This window comes from Bombina bombina, chromosome 4 (genome assembly GCF_027579735.1).
Source record: "Bombina bombina isolate aBomBom1 chromosome 4, aBomBom1.pri, whole genome shotgun sequence".
Taxonomy (NCBI): domain Eukaryota; kingdom Metazoa; phylum Chordata; class Amphibia; order Anura; family Bombinatoridae; genus Bombina; species Bombina bombina.
In genome coordinates, this window is record NC_069502.1 from 901110189 (window position 1) to 901122919 (window position 12731).

General features: G+C 39.2%; 1 protein-coding gene across 1 annotated transcript in view; it reads right to left on the minus strand.

The window, feature by feature from the left end:
- ADGRG6 (adhesion G protein-coupled receptor G6) overlaps window positions 1-12731 on the minus strand; it is a 260695-nt gene that overhangs the window by 39264 nt on the left and 208700 nt on the right. The window contains exon 17 of the mRNA XM_053711820.1: window positions 3646-3811. Coding sequence (XP_053567795.1) covers window positions 3646-3811 — 166 coding nt within the window. The remainder of the gene's footprint in view (window positions 1-3645; window positions 3812-12731) is intronic.

Sequence of the window (12731 nt, forward strand, 5' to 3'; positions counted from 1 at the left end):
CTCAGAATCCCAAGACTGTCCTATCAGAGCAATGCCAGATCATTAAAAAACAAAACAGCTATTATTTCCGACCTTATTGAAACATGCAAATTAGCATGCATCACAGAATCATGGCTAGATGAAAATGCAGGGCCTATTCTAGAGTCAGCTATTCCAGACAATTACATAGTGTTCCACCGCCCGAGACAAGATCGCAAGGGAGGCGGAGTTATGATCTTTGCAAAATCATCCTTAAATCCCAGACCAATATCAGTTCACAATACCCAATCTTTTGAATGCATAGCTGCCAGCCTCTCAATAGAGAGAGGATTCAGAATACTGCTAATATACAGACCCCCAGGAGATGGGAAGAGATTTCTTCAGGAACTCCCAGACCTTTTGGCTGGCTTAATCCTTGAACACCCCAGATGGCTTATATTAGGAGACTTCAACACTTGGATTGACAACACCCTATCCCTGCTTAGGCAGGATCTCCTCAGCTTGATGAGTACACTCGGCTTCACACAAATCGTCACCACTCCCACCCACAGAAAAGGTCATAGACTTGATCTAGTGTTCCAGTCTGGACTAGAAGTGTCACCAGTAACTGTAAACCCAGTTACTTGGTCAGACCACCACTCCATTCACTTCTCCATTGTATCACAATCAACCAGACACCAACCTCAGAACCTGGTCAAAGACCGCTCATTAAAAGGGGTGACACCACTGGATGTAGCATCACATATGGATCTAAGTGAACTAAAGGGCACCTGCAAAGACCCCAGCTCCTTAGTCCAACTGTACAACAAAACCATGAGAGACACCCTAGAAATCATTGCACCAACTCGCATACGCACTGTCAAAACCCACAACAATGCACTGTGGTTTGATAGCTCCATTAGGGAAATGAAAAGAACAAGATGTAAACTCGAGAGAAAGTGGCGCAAAACATATGATCCAGAGGATAAAGCCGCTCTTACCAAACATCTAAATAAATATCAATCCAAGATAATGTAGAAAAAATCTTCATTTTTATCACGCAAAATTGCACTCTCCCACAATAGACCCAGGCAACTATTTTGCACAGTAGAAAGGTTCTGCAAACTAGCATGCATGCTTAGCCCCACCACCTTTTCTCAGGATAAATGTGAAGCATTTGCGAACTTCTTCAGAGACAAGATTTCCTCAATCCGAACCGCTATCACAGCAGGCCAAACAGTTACACACCAGAACCACTACAATGGAATGCCAGATTGCCCCAGTTTATGGTCCACTTTTACAAATGTGGATATAAAAGGAGTTAAAAACACCATACAAAAGTTGCACCCTACTACGTGTGACTTAGACCCTGCTCCAACTCAGCTTATATCTGGATGCACTGAAACACTCGCCCCAGCCCTCACAAAAATAGTGCAGTGTTCGCTAAAAACAGGAGACTTCCCAGATCCTCTAAAAGACCACTCCTAAAGAAACCTTTATTAGACCCAGACTGCATGACTAATTACAGACCAATATCCAACCTCCCATTTCTGGGGAAAATAATTGAAAAAGTAGTGGCAACTCAACTGGAAGCCCATCTATCACGTCTGAACATATTTGATCCTTTCCAGTCAGGCTTCAGATGCTGCCACAGCACTGAAACAGCGCTAGTATGAGTGCTAAATGATCTCCTCATGGCATGAGACAAAGGTGATTACTCCATCCTAATCCTCCTGGATCTCTGAGCTGCATTTGACACCATTGACCAAAGGATTCTAATAGAGCGCTTGCAGCACATCTGTGGTCTAAGAGGCACAGTCTCACAGAGAGTAATATCAGGATAAAGCTCATTATCACCGACAGAACTGGCCTACGGAGTTCCACAAGGATCCATCCTGTCTCCCATGCTATTCGCAATTTACTTACTACCACTAAGGGACATCATTAACCGACATGGCCTAGGGTATCATTGTTACACTGATGACACACAACTCTACTTCTCCTTTGCTCCAGATACTACAGACCCTGCATGCCGCATAAACAGTTGCTTAACAAACCTCATAGAATGGATGAATGCTAGCTGTCTCAAAGCCTGGACAAAACATAGTTACTCTTAGTGAGGGGACCCCGGGCATCAAAAATATCCCATGATCACCCAACTGGCCTGGAGCTTGGAGGCTCTGAACTTGTTAGTTCAGCAAAGGTTTGAAACCTCGGAGCGCTGATTGATGCTGGACTATCTTTAAAACAGCAGATTTCCTCTGTAATAAAATCTGCCTACTTTCATCTGAAAAACATAGCCAGGATACAACACTTAATTCCACCAGATGATATGCCAACATTAATCCATGCATTTGTATCCTCTAGGCTAGATTACTGCAATGCACTTTACTTGGGCCTCCCAAAAAAAGAACTCCATCGCCTTCAGACGGGACAAAACGTAGCAGCCAGACTACTGACCAATCAAACTCGCTCCTGCCACATAACACCTGTTCTCCACTCCCTGCATTGACTTCCAATTAAATGGTGAATATATTTTAAAATTGGCCTGCTGACCTTCAAACCCTTAAACAACCAAGGCCCATAGGACCTGAAAGAGCTCCTGACACCCTACATCCCATCCTGCTTACTTAGGTCAGCCAACACATCCCTCCTCTCAGTGTCAAGAATAAGGACAAACTCAGGCTTCAGAGCATTCGGCCACGCTGCCCCTACTTTCTGGAACTCTTTACTGTAGGCAATCAGAGAGGCACCGTCCTTACAGACCTTTAAAAAAAGCTAAAGACCCACCTCTTCCATAAGGCATTCAGTCCTCTTATCTGACCTTCAGAAACTCTAACTTTTATGTCTTTATGTTGGTATATTTGTAAAGTGCTTTGAGTCTCACAGGGAGAAATGCGCTATATAAATCGCAAATTGTTATATTATTATTATTATAGAGCCATTGTTTAATTATAAATACCATACACCAGAAACATAAGTATAAGCTTAAAATAGAATAACAAAAAGAGGCCTTTATGATTCAGATAGAGCACACACTTTTACAAAACATTATATTTTTCTTCTTCCCATGCCATGCTAGTCTTCTCATTGAGTAGTCACTGATCAATAGAACAACCAACATTAGTGACAATTTGTATCATATTATTTTTATTTTAACTCCAAGATATAGAATGTGCAAAATTAAGCTTATTTTTAAAGCCGTTAACAGTAGTGAAGGGATTTTTTTTTAAACATAACTCAATGTGGGACTGCTGTGTGTGCATGAGTGATAGGTTAGTGATAATAACAAACAAAGTTACAAAAAAATATATATAAAAACAATACATTTTTTAATGTAATGTAATGGCCGCTGCTTCTTACACTCTTCCCCACCTCTGATGTGGTGGAGAGAAATCCCCTAAACTTTTTCGGGGTGATTGACAGGCCCTTCTCTTACTCAAATTGTTCACAAGAGAGAAGGGGCACATTTTACACGCTCACTGGGGCATGTAATGACACAGATGGGCAGCGGATGAACTGGATCTGCTGCCCTTATGCCGTGAAAGTGAGCAGACAACTTCTCAAGTTGAGAAGCTTGTCCTCTTGCTTTATAATACAAGTAGCCCTTTGCTTATGTGGATCGTAAGATTGTTATATCAATATGTTATATGTTATCTAAAGTTTTTGTATACAAATGCAACTTACCTCAAAGTTAGAACTATTATACTGATGGCCCACGCTGAAAGATGAGCCATTATATGAGGTAGAATTTACTTTAGACACTCCCAGCGCCAGGTTACGTGAGGTGATACTGACAGACGGTCCAGTGAAGTGGATCTTTAATGCCAAAGCCTCAATAGTTTTGAGGGCTCTGCAACAAGATAAAATAAATATTACAAAATATTAACAACACAAAAATATTTATATATATTTCATTTTATTATACGGTATTGTTTTGTTGCACAAATTACTTTTTACTGCTGCAGATACAATTTATGATACTATCATGAATGGTTTACTAGCAAGTGGGGGATCTTAAAAATGATATACTGCTTTGTGATTTAAGGATTCCATGTATTATAGTATTAAAGAATTAATAGTGGCACAGACATTATAGGAATCAATTATACTATGACTTGGGATAATAAAGGCAAGTTACAAAGAAAGTTCGGACAGTCCGTGGTATAAAAAACAAAATTTATTTACCATTTAAAATAGGAACAAGTAGCATCCGGTGGGAGCAGGCATACCACCTAGACTGGCTTACGCGTTTCGGCGTTTGCCGTAATCATAGCCATAGGTGTTAGGACTCCTCCCAATCCATATATAGCACATATTTAAAATCAATTGGTTGAAAATTAATTGATAACAAGAACACGCCTACTCCCTGAATAGTAGACCAGTATACACCTTACTACCCTACACAATTGTTGAAAATACATGAATTCAAAAATTCATTGATAGATACATTTGTATAAATGGCAAGACATTCAGTAGTTGATATTGCTTATTAACAAATTGAAATTTAGTAAATTGGGAATTTAGAAAATGGGGAAATAAATAAAGAAACAAATTCATGGAAACATACATAGTGCGTTATATAATAGGTAATGCATTAACATAGATGGTATAATTATAATCTAATATATAAATTAAAATATAAAAAACCTATGAATAACACGCAAATTTTCCCAAAATGCATACGTATCCTATAAAGAGAAATAACAAGATTACCACCTTCTAATACAATAGGAATACTGTATACAGGTGCATTAATACGCTAAACACCTCTTCGCCGCACAAATACTTCCTACCAGTGTGTTGTATTATATTACATACATTGTTATCTCAATACACAAAGAACATATGCCTCAAAGAATAAAGTCAATATACCAATATAAAATACACAAAATAAATACAGAATATCCCATGTAGCTAATATGAAGATATATGCAAAGACCAGGATACTGTAATGTTTAAAAATTCAATATCAAACATTATATTATATTCAATATATGTAGTATTCAATATTTAGATATAATGAATTTTTTTACTATTTTAAATGGTAAATAAATTTTGTTTTTTATACCACGGACTGTCCGAACTTTCTTTGTTACTTGGCTTTACACCAGCAGGACAGATCATTGGCAATTGCACTCCAATAGCCTTGTATACCGAAGTTGTCTTTTGAATTCATTTGGATGACACTTACCGACTTTTTGCTCCATAACACTCCTCCTCCCCCATTGGCCAGTTGAGGCACAGGACTGCCTACTACGTGATTACGGAACTCTGCAAACGTCATCAGAGACGTCACCTCCCTCCTCGCGGTGCAGCGAGTCGGTGTGCTGCCTAACTGTGGTGAGTGAATCTGACTATACGGTACACGCTAGATAGCGTTGGGGTTTATTTTCAGCCGGCTGGGTCCCACCTGAAGCGGCAACATAGCACAGGCTGTTGAGGTTGGTGTCTACTTGTCTTCCCGAAGTGTGGATCAGCATAGGACAGGTATTTTCTGGCTGGTTTGTGTGGGGAGTTAGGACGGATGGTTTCTATGACATAAGGCTCACAGCGAGGTATACTTGGGTTAAAAGTATTTTTACTGGACCCCAAGATATCAAGGAGTGGTCCTATCTGGCATATCCCCTTTCTTTCCTTTTATTGGGAATTAAAGGGACATGGTACCAAAATTCGGAATCACTTGAAAGTGGTTTATCATATTTGTAAATGTGTTTGGCAAGTGCAGGCACACTCCCCTTTTTTTTTACAAAGAGATGTTCATGTGATATTTTCTAGTCAGCTTTTTACAGATATGCTGCATTGCTTTCAAGTGTAATACAAGTAATATGTAATTTTAAAGAATAAACCCACGGTGGATAAGATTTCAAGTGGAACACAAAAACTATTATGCATCAGCATCACTTAATCTATAAAATGTCTATATTTAAGGTCATTTTACAAGTGCTAGTCTAAACATCTGTATGTCAGCTAGACATACACGTAATAGACTAAGGCCTCGCTTCCATTGAGTCGTTAAAAATGGAGCCGTAAGCTACCGAAGCGGTCGACAGCTAAAAGTAATTTACGGCTCCATTTTAGTACCAGGTTTCCATTGAAAAGATTAGCGTGTTGCGCGCAGTCGCTCTTTTCGGCCGTACGTAAGTTTGCGTTGCCAACCGATGTCGGATTTGTCGAAAAGCGCGCCATAACAAGTGCATTGCCATGGTAACCTGACCTCTGTCTATAAGAATAACGGTTTGCGCCTGCGCTCTTTACCTGTGATCGCCTCTAGAGAGAAAGACACGGGAGCTAGTTGCGTTGGTAGGAGTTTTGGGTTTTTGAGAGTTGTTTGAGAGTTAGTGGAGAGTTTGATATTTGATTTTCATATATTCTTATTGTAGGCCTCATATAATATTAGGAACACACACACACACATCCATACATTAGTTAATTAACACACATTAGTTTATACACACAAATACACACACACACACATACACACTTTTATTTGATACAAACACATTCACATTTTTTTTTTCATTAACCCCCATATCCCCATCTTCCTTTATTACTCCTTTCATTAATCCCCTTATTCCACTTCCCATCCCCCCTTTGACTACCCTTCCCTTCCTCACTATATAACTTGTTTTTTTATATATACATTTTGCCCATCCTATTTTTTTTTTTTAACATCCCATATTTTTTGTTTCATTTGACTATATAGCTCACCCCTTTCTTAATTTGCATCCCTTATTATTTTTCTATAATTTTGTTCTAATCCTCCTTAGTTTTTCCTTTTTCATTTACATCCCTTTGTTTATTTTCACCCCCACATTTTATTTTTATTTTGAGGGATATAGAATAGAGATAGTTAGGGTCTAGATAGGTTAGGTAGTTAGTTTTGGGGCTATTTAATTTAGGGTTTAGTTAGGTGAATTAGTGTAGTTAGGTAAGCTAGGGACTTTAGTGTTAGGTTAGAGTTAGGGAGGAAGGAGAAAGGGATGGATAGGCCTAGTGGAGTTGGGAAGGGGGTGGCTAGGGGGAGGGCAGTGGTGAGGGTGGATAGAGGGAGGGGGAGGGGGGAAGTAGGGAGTAGTATGGGCAGGAATAGGGGCCGAGGTTTGGGTGGAGGATTTGTCCTTCCTCAAACCCTGGCAGAGGAGGGAAGGAGAGAGGGTGGAAGAGGAATGGAGGTGGGAGGAGTGAGGAGGAGTCAGCCTCAGCTAGGCACAAAAAGAAAAGGGAAAGTGGGGCAGACTGTGGCAACGGGGGGTGGGGCTGGTGGTAGCCTGTCACAGCCTGCAGGGACAGAGGAGGTAGAGAGGGCTGGTCCCCAGTCACAGGAGGGAGAGTCTGTGTCTGCTGGCCCTTCAGGTGTGAAGGGCAGGCTAAGAGAGGAGAGGTACTCTGAGGAGGAAAAGGAGGCTCTTGTTGAGGCATACTTGGAGAGGGCAGCTCAGCTGGAGAACCCTAACCTGAGGCCGGCTGTCCGGAATAAGCTGTGGGAGGAGATTCGAGTGGCAGTCAGCTGCTTAGGACGTAATCGTTCTACTGCCAGCATTAAACACCGCTATCATGACTGCAGGAGGGAAACCAAAGCTAAGCTGGCACAGCAGGCCAAATATGCACGTGGGACAGGTGGTGGTCCTAGCAAGAGAATACACCTAAGGTCATGGGAGGAGATGCTGTCCAATGTCATCTCGGATGAATCTGTTTACGGATGTAAGGGGACAATGGACACCTCTGTGCCACCTGAAGAGGTGTATGAAGGTGAATATTCAATATTAAATATAACCATATATGTGATGTATATATGTTGTATATCATAAATACCCATCTGTGTTTAGCTATGAATCTAAATTTACATAGTTGTATTTAATATGTTCAGCAAGCACTCTGTATTGTATATCTGCTCCGACAAGCAAGAATATTGATAATATAATATCCAAGAATATTAAGCATTTCATATAAATCATGTGTCATTGTCCTTAAAGGGACACTGTACCCAAAATATTTATTTTGTGATTCAGATACAGCATGCAATTTTAAGCAACTTTCTAATTTACTCCTATTATGAATTTCTCTTCATTCTCTTGCTATCTTTACATGAAAAATAAGACATGTAAGCTTTTTTTCTAGGTTCAGAACTCTGGACAGCAGTTTTTGATTGGTGGATGCATTTATCCACCAATCAGCAAGGACAACCTAGGTTGTTCACCAAAAATGGGCCACCATCTAAACTTACATTCTTGCATTTCAAATAAAGATACCAAGAGAATAAAGAACATTTGAAAATAGGAGTAAATCCGAAAGTTGAATAAAATTGCATGCTCTATCTGAACAAAAGAAAATATTTGGGTACAGTGTCCCTTTAACAATGTTCCTTTAAGACACAGTCTATAAAGATTCCTCAGTTATGGTCATATATGCTTTGATTTTATCCCAAACACACTATATGTATGTATGTGTGTGTGTGTGTATGTGTGTGTATGTGTGTGTGTGTGTGTATGTGTGTGTGTGTGTGTGTGTGTATGTGTGTGTGTGTGTGTGTGTGTATGTGTGTGTGTGTGTGTGTGTGTATGTGTGTGTGTGTACATATATACACATAAATATGGAATATAATAGTCTGTATTGTTATGCTACAAAGTAATATATTCTATTAGATAGATAATGTAAACATACCGTATATTTATTTGTAGGTTCCGAACAGGAGGAGTATGAAGCTGCACCAACACCACAGCAGGATGTTCCTACATTCACTGAGGAGGATGAGGATATCTATGGTGACACTACCTCCTATATCAGCCTCTTAGAAGATGATATGCAGCAGCCTAGGGCATATGAGGTGGAGGATGTATCATGCCCTTCTCCATCTACTTCGGAGACAACATTTCATGTTTTGGGTTCTGAACCCCAGCAGACTCATCCTCCTCAACAATGGCAGTTCATGCATACTTCGCAGCAACAAATGGCACAGCCCCCACAGCTGCACCCACCGCAGCAGATGATGCACCCCCCACAACATCCTCCTCAGCAGCAGATGATGCACCCCCCACAACATCCTCCTCAGCAGCAGATGATGCACCCACCACAACATCCTCCTCAGCAACAGATGATGCACCCACCACGACATCATTATCCTCAGCAGCAGATGATGCACCCACCACAGCAGCATACAGATCTGCATCATCTGTACTATATGCCTCCCACTCCTATGGCACAACAGGAATCCACACCACCACCCACTGCACCCACCAATGTATTGCCAACAGTGCCATCACAGACAACCTCACAGTCACCAATACGGAGAGACAGCCCTGGAACCAGCCAATTATTAGTTCCTGAGACACCAAATGTACAACAGGGTCCGGCACAGTCCCAGCAGGATGATCTACTGAGGCTCATACATAGAGAGCTTAGGCTGTCCAGGCTCCAGCAGCAGCAGGATTTGAGAAGGATACAGAGCCAAATGGACATCCATAATGCCTCACTCGTCCGCCTGGCAGAGGCAGTGGAGAGGCTCGCGGATAGGCCCCAAACTCCATCCTCCCTTGCATCCTCTGTCATCTCCCTGCAGGACCCTGAATCGCGGTTATTAGCCTCACATTCAGCTGGTGGGCGTCGCACAAGACGCCACACTGCCCCCCTAAGTACCTCTCCTCCAAAGGCAAAATCCCGCCGCAAGAATTAATTAATATTCTTTTTTTTCAACCCAAGATATATCATATCTAATTTTTGCACTAAAGCACTTTTTTAAGTGCGATTTTCATCTCATAAATATGCATCCATTTTTCTAATCCAAATTTGAACATATATCTTAATATTATTCTAATAGCTGTTTATCTGCTAAAAATGAACAGCTTTATTCATTTTTATTTCACATGATGTCAATTAATATGCAGGTGTACATTGTTGATAAATTTATGTGTCCTTTTATTGAGGATATCATATTATGCCGTTTAAGAATACTTGGGGATACGTGTCTGAAATTTATACAGTATATGCTATCTAACATAAGTCAACGTGACATGTGTAAATGTTATGATTTATATTCCACAAGCATATGTTGTTTGCTCCTTCAGATGAAGCTAATAAGGGTTATACAGTTATAGAAGAGTTGAAAAGTAAATACTCCTTCCTGTTGATATGGCCAAATACCTTGCATTCATTCTTATAGTCCTATGTGGAATGTAATATCTGAAATATATACCTATCATGACTAATACCTATCATGACTAATGCACTCCTTTTTGTCAAGATTATTATTCAATATTTAGAATAATTAGATAAATGTATCTTTATGATATTTAAGCACTGATGTATACACAACATATATGTGATTGCCATGATATAGAGGTGATTAATACATTTTAATTGACATCATATGAACAGACACAGACTCTCCCTGGGACCAATGCACAATGCACTTTTAAAATGTTTCAATAACTCCATGTTAAAGACAATACTTCATATCTCTTGAAGTATGTAATATTAAGCACTTATGTATTTTGGTTAATAGTCTAAATATTGCAAATGTATTATCTGCTTTAGCAGACATGACATTACATATATTTTATAAATATTAGTACTATGACACATTATAACTTTAATGTGTCATCGTTTTGTATTGAATAAATATGATTTTCACATTGAAAATTACATTTGAATGAGGGTAAATCTGTAATAATAAAACTCATCTTCATGATAAACAACTTATTTCCTTTGAATTATTTTTCTATATGTATTGAGATTATATATAGCATCCCTGGGCAAAGGTTTCATTTTGAATAGGTAGATATTTTATTTATTTTTATAATATTTTACCAGGAAAGATACATTGAGATTTCTATGGTTTTCAAGTATGTCCTGGGTCCACAAAACATTGCATTGATACAATGGGTACAATAAAATAAAAAAAAATAATAATACACCATATATGCACAAAAATTTAACATAGAACCGGTAGGAAATATATAATCAACAATGACAGGTGCATTCTGTTTTGAGATATGTAGAGAGGGATCTCTTAAAGGATATTAGGCATGGGGAAGGTTTGAAAGTGTGCGGGAGGTCGTTCCATAATTGTGGTGCTTGCATATATTTTTATATGCACATACATATTGAAATTTCTATGACAACATGGGTGCAAATATTCCTATACATAGGACCAATAAATGTAGCATATATAATGTTATTTGTACATTGAAACACTCATAATTTTTTTGTGATTTGCTATTTCAATGAGAAACAGGCCTCAAAAAGCTCTTTTTTCCTCCTTTACACCTAGTTGAGCTGGGGGTAATATTTCTCAATGTATCGACAGCCTCCGACAGTGTATTAACGGTTAGCGCTTTCAATGGAAACCTGGTATAATTTATCGATTAACGGCTTCTATTACTTTCTATGGGACGCGAAAATCTTTTCGGCAGCCGAAGTCCGGCAGCCGATATTGAGGTATAACGCGCCATTGGAAACAGTCGTTAAACGCTATTGCTTTCGACAGCATATTTAACGGTTTGCGAGTGCACGCAAACTGAATTACGACTCAATGGAAGCGAGGCCTTATATGGAAGCACGCAGTAAAGCTCATGTCGGATATTGCTTGAGCTCTAAGTTTAGGGTGTGCAAGTAGGAGAGTTCTTCCTGTAGTTCTGTGCTTTACTAATAATAATAATGGTATTCTTCAGGTAGAGTTGCCATATTGCCACTTAAACTTTAATGATTGCACTTTTAAACAACTTTCCCGCTTACTTTTATCATCACGTTTGCTTTGTTCTCTTGGAATTCTTTGTTGAAAACTAAACCTAGGTAGGCCTATATGCTAATTTCCAAGCCCTTGAAGGCTGCTTCTTATCTCAGTGCATTTTGACAGTTATTTAACAGCTAGACAGTGCTAATATAGATAGGAGTCAGTACTGATTGGCTAGAAGGCAAGCTGTCAAAAGACCTGAAATAAGAGGGGAGTCTGCAGAGGCTTAGATACAAGGTAATCACAGAAGTAAAAAGTATATTAATATAACCGTGTTGGTTATGCAAAACGGTTAATAAAGAGATTATCTATCTCTTAAACAATAAAAATTCTGGAGTAGACTGTCCCTTTAACTCACTACTTATAATATGAGCGCACTAATAGAGCTCCCTGCCCTGTGCATTAAAAGTATAAGGCGCTCTAAAAAAAATGACATTAATAAGATGCTTTTGTTAAAATATTTATCCATCCACTAGTAATAGCAGATAGTACATTATTCTCTGCGCGAGAGTGCAGAAAATATAACATATCCTGCCCTATTGTTTGTGCTCCACTTGTATTCCAGTCTGTATAAGCACATCCCACTATTCCTTAAAGGTTGCTGTGCTCAAACATTTTGTCTCATTTATGTGAAAGAATTCTAACATGAAAAAAAAGTGTCAAGTGAATGATTTTTTTCATTTAAAATAAAATGAATACAAATTTTAAAATGAATATTGTTTCTGGTCACTTTGAAATGGCTGTCAAGCCCCGCCCACTGATTAAATCACTATCTGGGCTGCATCTAGGTACTCTACTTAACAGCATTAACAGTCTGTTGAATCCAGTTAGTGAGTCTTTTATGATTGGAAACCATATGCAGCCCAGCTCGTGATGTCACCAGTGGGTGGAGCTTGGTAGTCACTTCAAAGTGGCCAGAACCAATATTCATTTTCAAATAACTTGTTTACCATTCCTGATATAAAAAGGGGTGCAGGAAACTATTTGCAGCTTAATCTAAGTTAAGACTTTAAGATGTCTAAGGTGTAGACTGTCCCTATAA